The 18,773-nt window shown below is 39.6% G+C and overlaps 1 protein-coding gene across 4 annotated transcripts in view; it reads left to right on the top strand.

The window, feature by feature from the left end:
• The window catches only part of col12a1a (collagen, type XII, alpha 1a), a 69,247-nt gene that overhangs the window by 13,581 nt on the left and 36,893 nt on the right, over window positions 1-18,773 (top strand). For 3 of the 4 annotated variants that reach the window (XM_012862067.3, XM_012862064.3, XM_012862068.3), the window contains exons 14-26: window positions 5,836-6,105; window positions 7,316-7,582; window positions 7,683-7,875; window positions 7,997-8,121; window positions 11,334-11,483; window positions 11,576-11,695; window positions 11,805-11,969; window positions 12,057-12,200; window positions 13,384-13,523; window positions 15,474-15,603; window positions 16,216-16,361; window positions 16,842-16,971; window positions 17,068-17,204. In XM_012862067.3, coding sequence (XP_012717521.2) covers window positions 5,836-6,105; window positions 7,316-7,582; window positions 7,683-7,875; window positions 7,997-8,121; window positions 11,334-11,483; window positions 11,576-11,695; window positions 11,805-11,969; window positions 12,057-12,200; window positions 13,384-13,523; window positions 15,474-15,603; window positions 16,216-16,361; window positions 16,842-16,971; window positions 17,068-17,204 — 2,117 coding nt within the window. The remainder of the gene's footprint in view (window positions 1-5,835; window positions 6,106-7,315; window positions 7,583-7,682; window positions 7,876-7,996; window positions 8,122-11,333; window positions 11,484-11,575; window positions 11,696-11,804; window positions 11,970-12,056; window positions 12,201-13,383; window positions 13,524-15,473; window positions 15,604-16,215; window positions 16,362-16,841; window positions 16,972-17,067; window positions 17,205-18,773) is intronic. The other variant, XM_012862069.3, reaches the window with a different exon arrangement.

The raw sequence follows: 18,773 nt of genomic DNA, 5'->3' as shown, positions 1-18,773 counted from the left end.
AGTCGCCCTGTTAAAATTATTTTAAAATTATTTGCTTGACCTGATGATGAATGACATGCTTTTGGTTCAGTCAAGATGATTAGAGTTATTTGCCCAACTGAACAGGAATGAGCAGAGGAAAAAAAATAAATCAGGCTGTCCTGGTTTAAATTAGGTGTTCCTTCTTAAGGTGCTTAACGATCACAAACTGACTGAAATAACAGGGAAAAAAATTGGACTGAGTTAATTTTTCATTTTGAGTGCCAAAATGAAAAGAGTCTAGCGTTTATCTTAAATCATACCCAAGGTTTGCTTAATATAAAACTAGTTTAGCTAATTCTGAGGCATAACAAAATGCATTTGGCCTTAAAGAGTTTATGTCTTTGCTCTGCTTTCTGGTTTCTCAAATTAATCAAAGGGAGGGCTTTTGATTAAAGAATAAGATTAAATCTGTGCCGTCATCAGTTAAACACTCCCCTCACAAAAAGCCTCATTGACAAAGCAGTTTGCTTACCCACCTAAAGCTATAAAGCTGCCATGCCACAACAATAACCGAACTGTGTTGGGAGCCACGTTTCGAGTGACCCACTCTGAGAAGTCTGTGTAGGCAAGAACTCAAAGGCTCGCACAAAGACCTCCGTTGTGACCAACGACAAGTGCTTGCCAAGACAGGAGCCTTGAGATGGACAGAAACATCCTGAGATGACTCAGCTGGAGCACACAGAAGGTGTCAGAAGCCGGGCTTGAATGAACATCCCAAATATGGATACCATACACACACATTGTGAAATTATTTACTTAAGACCAGGGAGTTTTATTCCACATGTGGAAGATGTTACCTAAACTTGCCTTGAATGGTGGGTGAGCTGTCTGCCTCGGTGAGCTGTCTGTCTCGTCTGAAGGACTGTCTATTCATCTTCCTCAAGGGTGGGGCAAAACACAGGCAGAGACACAGCATGAGGACTAGAGGAAAGAATGTTGCTTCATAATTGTGAAGTACAGTTCCTCAGGCTATTGGGGTGGATCCAAAGCTTTATTAAAACATTATAGAGTTCCAAATACTTGGCAACAAAACTGAACCTTTTTTTTCACATGATACCTGAAAAGTTGTCTTAGATTGCACAGGTTCACACCCAGTTGCTTGTCAACACACATAGTAACATGCCAGAAGCTCTTTGCATTTCATTGCAGACCATTTATGCATGTAAACCTTTTGAAAATGAGTTGCCGAAGTTCAACATCAGCATCAGAACGGGGACATTTGAATAAGGCATGGTTGTTAGTACCAGACAGGCAGGTGATAAACTTCTGATCAACTTCGATTTCCACCTCTCATGTTTGCAGCTCATATTCTAAAAAAGAGGGATGATAATACCATATTTGTACAATGAGTTCCAATTTCAGCTGTAATATTCAGATGGCAGGATCAGATTTTGGACTGAATTAATATTAAATATCAACAGTTAAGGCAGCTGCTCCTATAGGTATAATGGTGTTGGCCGATATTTTTTTGGCATGCTTTGAAATCCGTAACACAAGTTGAGGACTAATTAAAAGTCACAACCTACCCGAGCACTGCAGTTGATCATGTCTGTCCATTTATGACCATAGAATACCCATCTTCTGATGACTGATGGAGATTTGCTAATGGTCTAATCTGCAGCTGTAATGTCAGTATAGTCCAAACTGTATGCCATGAAGTTTTAAAACACTTCTGAAGGCAAAATGGGGTCAATCTCAGTACTAGCAGATTGTACCTATTAAAATGGCTGGGGAGTGTATTTACCTCCTCAAATTTGGTTTACCTGTCCTGAAGGCACTTTTAGTCATTTCCAGACTTTGACAGTGGTATTGTCAGATTGGTTTTCTCCACCGGTTTGAGGATCCTGTGAGGTATGTCTTGGGACAGACAGCCTTGGCTTACAGACAGTAAAGACTTTATCCTTGTGGTTTGTGTGTATGTTTAAGTGAACCAAGAGAAACAAAGTAAGGTGACAGGGCTGAAATGGCAAAAATGTTGTTTTTCCTGGATCCATTTGAAGGGGTTCATGGTAGAAAAAAAAGCAATGCAGACTGAGTAAGAGTTTAGTGGAATCAGTGAACTCAGCAACTATTTCTCTATTCGTGTACAAAAAAAGGCAAATCATACCAATATTCTGCTGGAAAGAAATCAAACCCCAGTGCATTAAACTGCTAAGACTTTGTTACTGTATGCTGAAGTTTTATCTCTTTTTTTATTGACTCTCGCTAAATATAGTTAGCAGTTTGTGTCTGCTTAAGCAAGTTATATAATCACAATTTCTGAAGGAACAGATCTTTTGTTGTGTATTTTAGGCGGTTCAATTGACATCCATTTGAATATACACTAATCGGGCATGACAATATGACCACTGATAGGTGAAGCAAAGAACATCTATAGATAACATCTATTGTTGCATGGTAGTGGGTGGAGTATATTCAGAAGCAAGTAAACACTTCTGCCAAAGGATTTAAGCAACAATTGTGACGACTTGACGGGTTTGGGTCAAAAGTGCAGTGAACTGGCAACATGTTCACAGGCAAGATTTATTGATGCATATGGGGATTTAGGGCTGGTCCATGTGGTTTGATTCAACATTCAAGCTACTGTAGCTCAATTTAATAAAAATGTTGTGCTAGTTCTGAGGTTTGCTGTGGATAGGGATGCATAGCCACTTACCAGACCAGTGACCAGACCAGTGAGAATACCCATGCTGACTCCTGTCTACCACTGAACAATGGTCAACAATGGGCAAGGGGGCATCAGAGCTGGAGCATGGATATAAGAGAAGAAGGTGGCCTGGTCTGATTAATCACATTTTGTATTTTATCATGCAGATGACAGAGTAAGTGTATACTGATTATCTAGAGAATACACATGGCACCATGATGCCCTGTAGGAAGAAAGCAAGACAGAGGCAGTTTTATGCTGGGGAGACCTTGGGTGGGTGGCACCATGTCAATCTTATTTTTTGTGTGTGACACATATCACCTAACCAAGCATTGGTGCAGACCATGTAAACATTTTTAAGGAAACAGAATTTTTGATGCTCGTCGATAACCCCAGTCACAAAGCAAAAATGGTTCAAGAATGGTTTTAGGAGCATAACATGAAGTTTGAGTTGTTGATTCAGCGGCAAAAATTCCCAAAATATCAATCCAACAGAGCAATTGAGTAATTAAAGTTCCTGCTGCTTACATCTTGCTGCCAGATAGCACATCGTATCTTCAGGGCTCTAGGGGAGACCAGACCTCAATTGGTCAGGGCTGTTTTGTGAGCAAATGGATAGCCAAAATGCTATTCGACAGATGGTCATAATGTTATGCTCGTTTCCTGTAAGAGTTTCTGCTTTCTCAGGCATTGATATAGATGCCACTTTACTTCACAGACTAAACAATTTCAAAGAGTGCTAAGTAGAAACTGCTGTTATTCTTTCCCTGTGATAATCATTAATGTATCCAAACAGGCTACATGTAAACACGTTTTTGCTAGCTAAACACACTTTAAAAACTGACATATAATGAAGGAATATTTAATGCCTGATTGTAAACCTTGCCGGGGTCTGTGTACCATATGCTACGTTAAAGGGTTCTTAGCTTCTTGGAGTGTCCATTTCTCTTCACTTTGCCTGTAAGAATTGATGAAAAGCAAGCCACTGTCTGGAGAAGTCATTATCTTATGATCTTTTCGTGCTACGGTTCACAACCCTACCGGAAAAGTCAGTCAAGTTTATCCGGCTGTCTCTGCTTTGTGGACATAAATCTTCTAACTGATCGTGTGGTTATTTGTAAGAGGCACATTGCTTTTTCATAGTTCTCCAGAATCTGGAACGCTTCATTAGCCTCTGGCCTTGGCCATCACTCTTGAAAAACAGCCTCTGGTCTTTTTCAAGCAGCAGTAGATGGACACTCTGAAGGACTCAAACGTGGTTGTTTTGTGAATTGGACCACCCTGCTTGAAAGCTCTGTTGTGCATGCGATTATATTGCCATTACCTGTTGGCACGTTGGGGCTGAGGGGCTTGAATGAGGATCAGTAACCCCTAAGGATGTGTGGGAGTCTTATGTGCAGCAGCCCATCTTCCTGTGGTTAATCCATCGCTGTTTGCCAGCCAGACAGACAAATCCACTTCAACGTGGGTTTCCCTCTCAGCCAAGCATGTGGTGGCTGTCCATCATAAAATCCCCTCCTCTGCGTTTCCTTAAGTTTCTCCCTTACCAGGGATCCCTCAGGAATAGTGAGCAAAAAGAGTGGGGCTCGCACAACATCTGCAACTGTAGAAAACACACTTCATGGGTCTCGTTTCCCATGTTCCAGTGGAAAATTCAAGTTCTGCCGGGGGGGGGGGGGGGGGGTTCTAGGGGATATATGATTTGTGATGAGATTTGCAGAACCTTTTCCAGGAGGCATGCAGAAAATCAAGTTGCTCAAACAGATCCTGAGGGGTTGAAGTGGAGACAGATTAGTGGCGGTGGTTTATTGCTAGGGCTGCTCCTCTTGTCCATCTTGTGTTTTGTTCACTTCCTCAAATAACAAGATGTCTGTATTAAAATCAGTCCCAGCTTGATAAAGCAATCATTTTGTTGCAGCTTCTTGAAGGGATAGTTCAGGATGTTGAAGGGAGGCTCTGTTAAAAAAAGCATAAACAATATAAGGGATGGTCTTGATTCCTTTTTGTAAAGTTCTGTGAGGTTTTTATTGGAAATAATTCCCCTGCCTGTAATAGGAAGGCATTTGGGTTTACAGAAAAGTGAATAAATCCTCACAGTTGTGAGGATTTATTCTGAGCAGTGAAAACCTAAAGCTAATCAGTCTTAGTTGATATTTACTAATTTAAAGCAAATCAAAATTAAAATGCTCATATCTTTTGAATTCAGTTACATTTTAGTAACTGAATTCTGCTCCTTCACAAGAGACTACTGTAAGGTTGTCACTGTTTTTCAGCAGCAAATCACTCTGCCATAAATTTACCAAGAGTGGAGGAAGCTTTTGCATTTTGCCTCAGTCTGTGACCTGTGCAACAAAGTCTGTTTTTTCTCGATTTTGTGGTCGTTTGGAAATTATCCTGGTGGTCTTACATTAAATTGATCAGGCTTCAGGCACTGCCAAGATTGAGTTAATGTATTAAAGGCCTGTGCATACTTTGCCAGATAATAGTTTTTTCCTCTTTGATGTAATGTGGCAAGATCAAGAATATAGTTCTTTCTGGCAAGGACAGACAGAACTGGCCAGAAAGATAAATAATTAGTCAAATATTCAGGACATCTAAGTGTTTGACTCAGGTGTGCTGAAGCAGAGACAAAGCTGAAACATGCAGGGCACTGGCCCTTGAGGACTTCAGTTTGACAAAAAAAAAATATTTACTCGTTCTGGTCTAAGGACTTATTTGGGGTGTGTCTTTGCCCTTTCTCTGGAAAAAGGCCACTGGAACTTATTGTGAAAAAATACAATACTAATCATCCACTTCTTTGTAAAAAATCAGTTTGCGTCGGGTGTTCATTAAATAGGAATGATGAAACACGGATCAGATAAAGTGCTATGATGTTTTGAAAATTGCTGTTGTTTTAAGAGAGTTCAGAGTTCACTTGGGACTTGTTCCGTCTTAAGGTAGCCGTTAGCATCAGACCCCGGGAATAATAAAACTATTAACGTTTAACTGAACCTCTCCTCAAAATTGCTGATCTCTCACTTTAAGGCATTTTGAACCCTTAAATGAACTGTTGTAAACCAGTTTTCTTTTGCAGTCATACAGATACAATTTAAAACAGCAGACGAAAGCATTGAGTCTAAAACCTTTATGCTATTACTTACCTACACTTGTTCTTGAACTATCCACAGAGGCCGGCTCACCCAGAGACTTGGTGACCAGCGACGTCACCGACACCAGTTTTGCAGTGTCTTGGACGGCTGCCCCGGGTAACGTTCGCATGTACCGGGTCATTTGGAAGTCCCTGTTTAGTGATGAGACTGGAGAAAAGACAACACGAGGGGACAGCACATCCATCGTCCTGGACGGTCTTACCCCGGAGACACGTTACCAGGTGTCTGTGGTTGCTGTCTACGGTAGTGGAGAGGGCCAGCCATTGGTTGGAGAAGAAACCACTGATAGTAAGTTTTTACCAGCCCTTTATCGTGTCTTTTTCTCTGTCATTTTTTGATCTTCGCTCTTCTTCCTATCGATTTCTTGCCATTGTTTCCCTTGGATTTCCTAATTTTTGATTTTTGACTTACCTTGGTAGAGATGTGCCTTTTCTGGTGCAAAGTATCAATAGAGTTTTTCTGTTTTGTCATAATGGGTAAAGTGTGTTTCTCAGTCGGATAAGCGGTCTTAAGCCCATAAATGTTCACATCTCAGATTGAGCTTCTACATTTTTGGTTTTCTTGTAGAAAATTTAATCTTTATTGTTCAGGCGATTTTTCTAAACTGTACGATGACATCATGAGGTGGTTGAAGAGACGAGGAGCATTTCAGATTAAATGGTCAGAACCAATGCCCTGCCTTTTATTCTTGTTAGACTATAATCATGCTGGAATGAGAATAGCACATTGTGTGGAAATTTTCTCCAATCGGGAGGAATTTTTCCACCGGTTAGTGAAGTGGAATGTGCTAAAGAAAAAAAAAAATAGTGTTTTTATTTTTTTATTTTGATCATCTTTAAAGGTAGCTTACGCCAAAAGCAACCATGAGGCAGCTCTGCTGACCTGAACAGTCACTTTCTTGAGTTTGCACCTCCATCTGCTGATTTATTTTCTTGAGCCTTTACATAAATCTTAGGTCTCTTTGGGCTAAGCAACACATGCCAAACTTGGATCTGCAGCTTTTTTCCATTAATAAAAGTCCTCCCTCTGAAATAAAACATTCTGAATACTTTCCTCTGCTCATTTTGAAACCTCTGACTATTCACACTTCTTTTTTCGTCATTTCATGCTGGAAAAAAAACAAACTACATTTATGGGTTTGCAAAAGAAATCCAAGCCTGTTTACAAAGACATCACTTAAATTTGATCACTCATGTAAATGTGGTTTGGATTATTGTATACTTGTGGAAATTTGAAGGATTTCAGTCGGTTTATGTTCACACGCATTTGGAAACTGACTTTGAGCAATCCAGCTATGTTACTGTTTAGTTGGCTTACAAGGGGAAAGCCGTGCTGCTTTTATTTCCAAAGGTATATTGTTAACACAGGTGGCTAAGCACACATTTGGTACGCATTGCCATATGGAAAAAAGCTCCAAAAAGGTTTATTTTTGTAAGACTATTCAATCACCATGTATCCCTTTTGTTTTTTCATTAACATTTTATTTCCTCGCTTGCAGTCTCAGCCTCTGGCAAAACAATTGTTGTCTCGGAGGAGACGGAAAAATCCATGAAGGTGACATGGCAGCCCGCACCCGGAAACGTGGTCAACTACCGCGTTACCTACAGACCACAGCCAGGAGGGCGCCAGCTAGCAGCTAAAGTACCCGGTGGCACCACCTCCACCATTTTGAGACGCCTTACCCCTCTTACAACCTATGACATCACAGTTGTGCCGGTCTATCGTTCTGGAGAAGGCAAAACAAGGGAAGGAGAAGGAACAACACGTATGTTGGGCTTTTAGAGTCAACTAAATGTGGATCGTGCTCCGCGTCACTGTGCAGCAATAACCTACATGTTTGTGCGTTTTTCTTCCCTTCTATCCAGTGTCACCTTACAAAGGTCCCAGGAATCTTCAGACTTCTGAGCCAACAAAGACGAGTTTCAGGGTGACTTGGGACCATGCTCCTGGGGATGTTAAGGGCTACAAAGTCGCTTTTCACCCTGCTGAGGATGATATAGACCTGAGAGAACTTTTAGTTGGTCCCTATGACAACACTGTTGTGCTGGAGGAGCTCAGGTGTGCATTTAACGTCTTTATATAGCCGTGATTTGATTTATTTGAACCATTTTACAAATTTCTAGGCAGTATTCCTAAAAGGAATGGTGATCTATATCTATATCTATATATTTTTTTACAGAGCTGGTACTAAATACACAGTGAGTGTGTTTGGTATGTTTGAAGGAGGAGAGAGTATGCCACTGGCTGGAGAAGAGAACACAACTTACTCTGATGAACCTGAACCTCCTCTATATGAGGGATCAAGTAATGTTGCTTTAGAGTTTTTTCACAAAATACACCAAGATATAATTTTATTTGACATTTTTTGATTATAAAACAACAGAAAAACTAGCCTTCAAATAACTGAAACGTGTCCAGTCATAGTTAGTACATAGTGCCTTGCAAAAGTATTTCTATCCCTCCAACCTTTTTACGTTTTTTTTTTCCGCATTACAACCACAAACTTTACAGTCTTGAAAAAAAAAGAGATTGCATGTGATGGATCGTCACAAAGTAGTGCATAATTGTGAGGGGAAAGAAACATGATACAAAATGGTTTACAAATCAATGTCGGAAAAGTATGAAGAGGCTAAGTATTCAGTGCCTTTTACTCTAAAGCCCTTAAATCAATCTCTAACACCAAGGTAAACACAACGGACAGGTCAGAACAAAGATTGTTGACAAGTTGAAAACATGGTTATGAAATAAAACAATACCAAAGGCTTTAAACATCTCACGGAGCACTGTTCAATCTATCATCTAAAAAAAATGGAAAGAGGATGGGACTAATTCAAAGCCGCCTAAAATATGGCCAGAGACCTAAACTGACTATTTGGTTTAGAAGCGCAATAATCAGAGAAAAAGCAGAAAAGGCATATAGTAGCTCAAGAAGAATAGCAGAGATCCGCAGCTCTGGTGGGAGAATCTGTTAACAGGGCAACTATTAGTCATGCACTTGAGACATTGGCCGTTAAGGAGGAGCAAAAAGGAGAGAGCCACTGTAGAAAGAAAGTCATGAGAAGTCCTGTTTGTAGTTTGTCAAAAGCCATGTAGGGACATAGTAACCATGTGGAAAAAGATGCTCTGGTCAGAGGAGATCACAGCTAAAGTTTTTGGCGATACGCAATGTTTGGCAAAAACTAACCCTGCACATCTCCCTGAATGTAAAATCCCCACAGCAAAACTTGATGGAGGCAGCACTATGCTCCTGGAATTTTATTTATTTTTGTCAGCAGGGACAGGAAAGAAGACAGGAGTTTATAGAGAAATGGATGGAGCTAAATATAGGGTAATCCTGCAAGGAAACCTGCATGGGGCAGCAAAAGGCTTTAGACTGGGGTGGAGGTTCAACTTCCAGGACACCAACCTTAAACATACAACTAGAACTACAATAATTATTAGATCAAAACATTTACATGTAGCAGAATCGGCCAGTGAAAGTCCAGTCTTCAACTAAGAATCTATAGGAACACCTCATTTATATTTTCAGATTATCTCTATCCAATGTATTTGAGCGTGAGCAGTTTTACAGAGAGTAATGGAAATAAATGTTAGTCTATAGTTGTGCAAAGCTAGTAGAAACATACCCCAAAATACCTGCAGCTGTAATAGCAGAGAAATTTGATTTTACAAATAATCGAATGCACAATGTAATACAATTTTATTTGGCTAAAATGCACCATAAATCGTTTTTTTTTTTTCTTAAACTTTACAGTTTTGGACTCCTTTGAGTAAGTGCTTCACATAAAATCCCAGTGAAATACAAAAAGGTTTGTGGTTGTAATTTGACAAAATGTGAAAAAGTTCAAGGCTGAACATTATTGCAAGGCACTTTATCAGTTATAAGGTATCACTCCCTCTGTCTGACCTTTCTGTAGCAAGAGTCAAACTGGAGACTGAAATTTTCTTCTTACAAATGTAGCCTAAAGTAATTCCCCATAAAAGACAAAGAGGGTCTCTGAATTTGGTTCCTTAAAGCGAATTGCCTCATGCAATAACAGATGTAATAAAAGAGCCACATGTCTGGCCCCCCTTTTTTTTAGTTTGCATCACTTTGGGGCCTTCACTTTTTTTCAGTCCGAGTACAGACTGTGCTATATGAGCCTTTCACAAATAATGTGGCAGCAAGTAAAAAAAACAAAAAAAAAAACAACCTTTACTGCTTAGTGAGTCAGAGTGGTGCACTCAGTAAGTGTGAGAGGAAGAAAAATGTTGTGGTTCACTGGAAAGAACTTTAAAGGTCAGTTGGACTTCTTGCTCCTTAAAAGGAGATCAAGAGAAAGCACCACTGCATAGGAAAATAAGATGTAGATGCGAGAGAACTTCGATAGCTTGCTTTTTACAGGTATATTCCAAGTTTCCTTGTGTTTGGCTGTAAAATACTGATGGGATCATAAATTGTTTTTTAGTCTCACCCAAAAAGTGTATTAGCATGGCAACAGTGTCGTGTATTTGCAGCTGCATGCTCAGTTAGTTAAGAGCAGGGAAGAAAGGTTTTCCAAAGGATGTTTGCAAGTACACTCTTTTCCTCATCGCCGTTTCATTCATTTCAGTTCTTGTCTTATTAGGAGATCATTTTGTAATGTTCTGGAAAAAGGGGATATTGTAAAAAAAATAATTTTTTAAACTAAATATATATAAAGTAGAAATAATAACAAGGAGATACATGTTTTTATTTTCTATTAGTGTTAATAAAGCTTCCTGTTATTTTGCTCACTGAAGTCACAATAGCATGATAAATGCATGTCATTTTCTTGTTTTTGTCTCCTAACAATAGATCAATCTTTCAGAAAAAGTTTGTTACCAAACTTATTATGCGTCTTTGCAGGTCGCAGAGGTTTTTTTTTTTTTTTTTGTTTTTTTTTGTTTTTGTTTGCACAAACCCATCTGTAAATCAAATGTAATGTAACCTGTTTTCAGTTCCAGCAAGTGGCAGTTAGTGCAACATCTGACTATTACCCATGCACATCTGCATTCTTCCTTTTTGGCACGGAGGATCAGATGCCTTGGTCGTCATCATACAGGTGTTAAAAACAGGATGTAAATATTACGGTGCTTCTCTCAAGGGGCACATTACTCTCTCCTTTGGAGGCCTTTGATATGTCAGGGGCCATTAACAGCGCAATCCTCCTGCGGGACTCGCTCGTGGACGTCCAAAAGCACAACTGTGAAAAATATTTCCCTAACAACATGCTGCTGGAATGACGATAATTATACCACCTGGAACATCTGGCATAAAATACAGCAAAGGGGATGAGAAATGCTCACAGAATGTTTTGCAAATGACGTTTTCATTGTCGTTTGTTGAAATGATACATTTCCCCTCTTTTATGCTTTCATTCCTTCTTACATTCTCTTCAGTGTCTCTCTCAATATTAAATTCCATCGCAGATAATATTTTGTATGCACCGCGGCTTCCTTGCACCCTTAATCTAAACTTTTGTTTTTTAAATCATTGTTTCATCATGAAATATCAGACAAAATGTGTAAGACCACTGCACAAGCCGACATCGTGCTGCTGGTGGACGGCTCCTGGAGTATCGGACGGCTTAACTTCAGGACCATTCGGGCCTTCATTGCTCGCATGGTGGGAGTCTTCGACATCGGGCCTGATCGAGTTCAGATTGGTGGGTCTACTCAGGAGGAACAATTGAATTTAAAAAGCAACATGTCGGGAGTTAGCACAAGTTGGTCTGACAAAGATTTGCCGTATCTTCAGGTCTTGCGCAGTACAGCGGGGACCCAAAGACTGAGTGGCACTTAAACGCTCATCCGACACGGGACTCGCTCCTGGAGGCTGTCAATAAGCTGCCCTACAAAGGAGGAAACACCTTGACAGGTACTTCAGTCACAGTCGCCTCTAAAGACATGAGCCGTCTATCGAATCACATTTATAGAAATCAACCTGAAGGAGTTGGGATCTAAGCATTGCAATGTTTCATCTGCAGGCCTGGCTCTTAACTTCATCCTCGAGAAAAACTTTAAAGAGAGCGTTGGGATGCGACCTGCCGCCCGTAAGATCGGTGTCTTGATTACTGACGGAAAGTCCCAGGATGATGTCATCATCGCCTCACAGAGCCTGCGCGATCAGGGCATTGAGCTGTACGCCATTGGTGAGCGAGCGTAAAAATCTGGGAGCTTTTACAAACATAACTTTGCAGACGAAGTCCTGATTAACAATAACTTGTCGTTTTTCGTAGGCGTGAAGAACGCAGATGAGAATGAGCTGCGGTCCATTGCCACCGATCCAGATGAAATCCACATGTTCAACGTGGCTGATTTCTCCTTCCTGCTGGACATTGTGGACAATCTTAGTGATAACCTCTGTAACAGTGTGAAGGGCGGTATGTATGAGTTTTGATCAAAGTATAGCTAAAGTGTACATGAACGTTTTCACATGGTGTTGGGCTACAGCCACAACCTTTATTGTATTTTAACAGGGTTTTGGGGGTAAACCACCACAAAGAAGCGCTTAATTGTGAGGTGAAAGGGAATTTAGCTTTTCCAAAAAAGCTCAAGCGCTGTCTGATTGGATGAAGAGCATCTGTGAATAGCATTTGTGAAAGTTCCCACAGATTCGGGATACAGCTTAGCTCTGGGGTTTAACTAGACTGTTATAACAAATTAATATACTTTGATTTTAACCGTTCCATTATAGCTCTGGTTGTAGGTTTAGCATCGTTTTCCTGCTGGAAGGTTACCCTCTACTCCTGTCTCAAATCATTTGCAGCCTCTGAAAGATTTTTCCAGTATTACTCTGTCTTTAGCATTCCCACAGCATAATGGTGTCACCCCTGTGTGTCACTAATGGGATTGGCTGTTCAGAAAGATGTGAGAGGCTTGTTTCTCTTGGGTTTCACAATTATGCTTTACTTTCTGCAGGTCTGTTACATGCAATCCAAATTAAATATACTAAAGCGTGTTGATGTAACATAAAACCCATACTTAAAAGGGCATTACTGCTTTTGAAAGGCGGTGTATACTTGTCACAGGATGACAAAGGAAGCAACAAGAAACAACATGGTTTTAAGCCATCCGATTTACTCTCAAACGCTTAATCGTCTTCATAAATGGGGTGTATTAAGTCCAAGACCTTAAGGCAGTAAGATGTCAGTCTGTTCTTCGGCAAATTGGAAACAGGCAACCAGCCAAGCCCCTGAAAACGACTGCAGATATATTATTTTCTCTTTCCCTGAATATTTTCTCTGCCTCCCTCTCTGGAAAAGGGACATTATCAATTTTCTTAACAAATGAAAGAGCTGCTTGGGAAAAGCTGAGCTACTACGTGCTGTGCCATGCGAAAGGTTGTGTTAAGACTTGCAGCCAGAGAGGAATGGCATGTCTTATTGTGCATTTGTCTCTTCATATATAAACATTACAGGAAGAATTCCAACTAGTTCAAATTATTTGCTTTTTTTTAGCTCCATGTTTAACTTAGAAAAGTAAAGGGGACCGAGGGATACTTCTGAATGATATTCATTATGACCCTCTGTGGTTACTAGCACAACAATTTCCATGTCTAAACAGGAGGAGCTCCAGATTCACCCACTGATCTGGTGACATCAGAGGTAACTCACCAGTCCTTCAGAGCTTCCTGGACCGCGCCGGAAGGCCCAGTGGACAGATACCGCGTGGAGTACAGGACTGTGTCAGGAGTCCCGAAGCAGGTATACCACATTTCATTTGTTGCAATCTCCTAAAAACGACTAAAACTGCAGTCCGCTGCAGGGTGCTGACTGGATGTTGGCTTAAAGCTGTCCTGACAAACTGCTTCCGATACTAGTGGGAAACTCCACTCAAGCAGCCTCCTGTTTGTGTTGGCCTCTGTGTCAGTGTCTAATTACATTACAGTCTGCTACGAGGCAAGGGAACACAAACACACAGCTCTCAGTGTAGAGGATTAGAAAGCAAATAATGGCTCCATGAGTGATAGTTCCACTGGCCAGCAGAGGCTTGCCACCACCATGTGGGAAATGGATGCATTATTGGTGTCTGAATCTAATTACAATGCAGGAGTTGTTTGCTTTTTGTTCAGTTCTCAAGGTTTCGTTTGATGCTGAAACTTGTGATGAGTTTTTAGTGTTATTTATGGATTTGAAAATGGCAAATCCACGCTTGAATGGATTCACAAAGAAAAATTGCAAGATCTTGCTTATTGCTTTCATCTGGAAAAGCTTCACTGTCATGTTAGTGTTGACACAACAGTCCTATAACAGTGTGGAACATTGTGTATTTGTATTTTATTTTTATCTATCCAGGAAATATGCATAATTTATTTTTGTTTATGCATATTAAAATGCAAAAAAAAAAAAAAATATGTAAAGGATTTTATCTTCCACATCATGCAAGTTAGTACAATTTTGTATCTCATGATTAAATTAAATTAAAATCAAACATATTGCAGTAAAAAAGACACCATATTCAGGCATTAACAGACATTTACAAACACAATAAATATAATAAATAAATATACATGTAGCATTAAACTAAACTGTTCCTGTTTAATTTTCCAAATTTATTTCTATATGCTAAATGACAAAATAATGAGAGGCAGAGTTTTTATAGATTTTTTTTATTACTTCAAATTTAGAAATTGACATGCACTCTATATATATATATATATATATATATATATATATATATATATATATATATATATATATATATATATATATATATATATATATTTGGAATGTCCAGATGATGATGTCATATTTGTAAGTTTCTGATAGTGAGTTAATTTGTATAAACTGGACATATATGTGCATGTTTGTATGGCAACACTTCAACCGCAGTTTTTCACTGCGTGACAACATGGATATTTTAAAAGAGATCAACCAAGATACCAGAACAAATTGTAAAACCCCACAAATGTGGCTTATCCTTGGTTACAATTTCCAGATGCATGGAGATGTTACATTCATCTGTTCAAACGATTACATGCAAGTATAAACAGCATGACAACCACTAGCCAATATTTTGCTGAGAACAGCGATGGGTTCTGTTTACCCATGATGAATGTGTTTTGGTGCATAATGTGCTTGAATAAAATCAAAAAACATTATGAACATGAGAGAGCACTCACAAGAGGAAAAGTGTAGTTATATTTATAGGGACACAAGACTACAATTGTTATTATAGAAAGACCCTTTGTAGTCACACAGTGGGGACATTCTATTTTACAAGCCGCAAAGAGCAAATTTACAACACAAGAAAAAGTACTGTTGTGATTAAAGATAGCTTACTAATAAAATTAAAGAAGTGTGCAATTGAGGGTGATTTTAAGATGTGCAAAATGTGTATGTATATTTATGCATGAAAAAAAGGCTATTTAGAAGAAAAAAAGACAGTAAAAAAACAGCATTGATGTAACCACCTATTGACTTTGTCAGGAGCGGTGAGGCCCCGACAACAGCTGCTGGGATGAAGGATATGCGATTTTGTGCATTTAGGATGGAGCAATCTTTCACTGAAGGAGTTTCTCTTGAGACATCCTCACAGAACTATAGAGAGTATATAAACATCTGCCCAGAAATGGTTAACTCATCTCCTGTTATTCCTCAAAAGGAATAAAAGCAAACTCTTACAGGCCATCTAACTCTGTGCTCTTTTATTAGGTGTTTGTTGATGGTGGTACGACCACCGTGGTTCTCCAAGGCCTCACCCCTCTGACAAAGTACCTGGTTAACGTCTTCTCAGTTGTGGGAGAAGACAGCAGCGATCCACTAATTGGATCTGAAACCACACGTAAGTCTCTTTTTTAAGATACAAGTCAATCTAAATGCCATAAACTTGAATATAAGATGAAGATTTATGTAAAAAAACCCTAGAATATTGCAATAGAGCAGAATTAGTTGTAGAAAAGCCTGGAAATAATGTTCTAAAGTGGTGTCTCAGAATCTCTGACTTTATGCATACAGGAACCGTGAATCCTGTGCGGTCTCCATTAATAAAATGTTCAAAGGTAACATTTAGGTCTTGGTTAATAAAGAAACAAAAGCAGCAGTAAATCTTAATTAGATGGAAGTTTAGAGAGAATTTACAGGATTACGTTCGCTTTCAAGGGAAATTCTAACTAACTGCCCCTGTTTGTTTTAGGATGCTATTTGCTGTTTTATTGGTGTTCTCTAGAGTGACAAACGTTTCAGGGTATATTTAAAGGCACATGTAAATAGTAAAACCACACTTCTTGTAGAGAGTGAGAGGCATACCGAAACTTTAACCATTATTTTTTTTTTCTTTTTTTGCATTCAGGATTTTTAAACCATCTGTCTGAGCCGTCTGGAAATGCAAGCATTTTATGAGTGGATGCTTAAAGAATGCGGCTTCATTCTTACTACGTCTCTTTCGTTCCCACAGTGCCGCTGAGCGCTGTAAGGAGGATGAACATTTACGATGAACAGACAACCACCATGCGAGTCAGATGGGAGGAGGTGCAGGGCGCCACTGGGTACATGCTGCTCTACAGCGCCATCAATGCCACTCAGCCCACCACTGAGCAGGAGGTAAGACAGGCACTACACTAAGAAAACAGCCTGGCAGCACAAGGGGAAACTAGCAATCCCATTTCAATTCTAACAGACAACAAATATCACTGTACGCATCACATTGGTTTCGATATGATATATAAACTCTGGGAAACTGTTCTCGGCAAACGTTTGGAATAATTACAGATTTCGCAGTGAATAATTACTCTGTACAAGTCTATCAGAGTCCTCCCCCCTTCTCATTGCTAAGCTGACATAAAAACATACGGGGACACTGTGGGTCCCAAAAGGGTGGATTAACTCTGAGCTCACTCCGCAAAGGGAACATCAGGGTCTGTTAGTGAGGTGTCAAACCCGGTGGGTTAAAACCAGACTCAACAGCTGTCAGCATAAGGTTAAGCTTCTCTCACTGCCCTGATGCACATCTGTGTCATTTAGAGAGTCATTCACTTCGTCTCTGACAATCTTTGTTGTTTGTTTGGTTTGGTTGCCTTGTAGCTGAGAGTTGGAGCAGGTACAGCTGATGTCCAGCTGGTGAAGCTACTTCCCAACACCGCCTACTCGCTCTCTCTCTTTGCCCTCTACGGAGAGACAGCCAGCGAACCACTGACCCAGCAGGGCGTCACCTGTATGCTGTTGTTTTAATAATTATTATTTGCGAAAACCAGTTTCACAGACTAATAATGTGATGTAATTCATACCAGCCTTTTTGTTTCTTGTTCAGTGCCCATGCCACCAGCAGGTGAACTGAGAGTGCGTGATGTTACCCACAGCACCATGGTGCTCTATTGGGATGCTGCTCCTGGAGCTGTTCGTAAATACCTCATCAACTACCAGGCTGAAGATGGAGATGTTAAAGAAGTGAGTTTGTCTCCACTTTCGTCAAGATTTACCTCGGAAGACCGAGAAAGAAGTACCGCAAAATCTATTTTTGAGAATCATTTTCCCTAAAAAAGAAAAGAAGGGGAAGGCAATTTCCATAATACAACACAGGCCTGTTTGCAGACTTTCTGCCTGAGTGCTGCGCTTTAGTTTGTTTTAGGAAATATATTTGGCAATTATTTTCTATGAGGCCTCTAGGCAGGGTTATCCCTACATGGGTGGCTAGAGATCAACTATTCACGTTTAGTTTTTAAGCCAACTGGAATTTCTCTGTGGCTGCATAGTTATCTCTAGTTATCTTAAAATAAAAGGAACAATCCCCAAGATTACCTTAATCACCGGTCCCTTGGTTTGGATTGATAATGTCCAAACTGGGATAATCACCCTTGACTTGTAGGGATCTTTTTTTTTAAATTGAGGCTTGTCATAAAGTTATGAACAATTAATATCTTATCAGCAATAGCTAACTCTCTCCACATCTTCATTTACTATCCAGATTTGGTGAGCTAGAGACAAAAAATAACTGACCGACCAATTTTCACTTAAATTGCGATACAACCTTTGCTTTTAATAGTATTTAACATTTTCAGTTTTGCTGAACAGAAAGGCTTTACAGGTAAATTTTTTTTACCAGGAAAATTCTAGTTGGAACGCCTCCTTTTCACCTGTGAATAATCCTAAATTTCTCGATAAATAACCACTCAGTGTACATCTGATGCAAAAAAGTAAAAAACAAAAACATTGAGATTCTAGCTGATTTAAGAAAATGTCTGCTGAAAAAAATATGCTTTGGTCTATGATCCCGCTAGCTAGCCATTAGTATCAACCTGCAGCTCCAACTAAAGTAGACTTACATTAAGTGAAGAAACCAAAAGTTATCAACTGCAGTTAAAATATTAACTGCTTATAAACTCTTAGCAGAAGCTTACTTTACAAATTCTGAACTATACCTTTAAGTAGCATTTTACACCTCCAGTGCTTTTTTGGACTACTTTAAACACTTGTTATTGTGAATGCAAATCAGGCGTTCTGTTCGCATGTGTTCACAGACCAGTGGGGAAATAAACTTAGGCAATTGTTTTATTCCTGTCTCTTGTCGAGCAATCAGTGCATCCTCAGAGAAAATAAAGTGTTTTATAATTCCGGTCCTTCCTGTCCTTCTGTCTCAATAAAAGCCTACAGTACAAGCAAGATGTTTTACCGTTGCTTTAGTGCCTGTGCTTTACTAGTCATCTGTTAGAGCCATTAGGCTCAAAGGTGATGAATTTATTTAGATAGTTTTGTACTGATACTTTATTATTCTGGCTTAGCCACTATAATCGTGTTTGCAGATGGTTGGTTGACATTTGGGAGTTTTCTGTGGTCCAGCAAAAGCATTATGAAAAGATCAGAATTTGATTTTGCAGGAATTAACATGTGGTTATCGTGGACAAATAGTTTATGGTTGCATGTCTCCTTTTGGGAGTTCTCGGGCAAGAACAGCAAAACCTTTGGTCTGCATTTTGCTTCATCTACAATCATAAATCAGATGGCGGCGCTCCTCCGAGC

Source organism: Fundulus heteroclitus, chromosome 19, assembly GCF_011125445.2.
Source record: "Fundulus heteroclitus isolate FHET01 chromosome 19, MU-UCD_Fhet_4.1, whole genome shotgun sequence".
NCBI lineage: Eukaryota > Metazoa > Chordata > Actinopteri > Cyprinodontiformes > Fundulidae > Fundulus > Fundulus heteroclitus.
The sequence above is the reverse complement of the archived record's forward strand: the minus strand, read 5'-3'. Positions and strand labels throughout refer to the sequence as shown.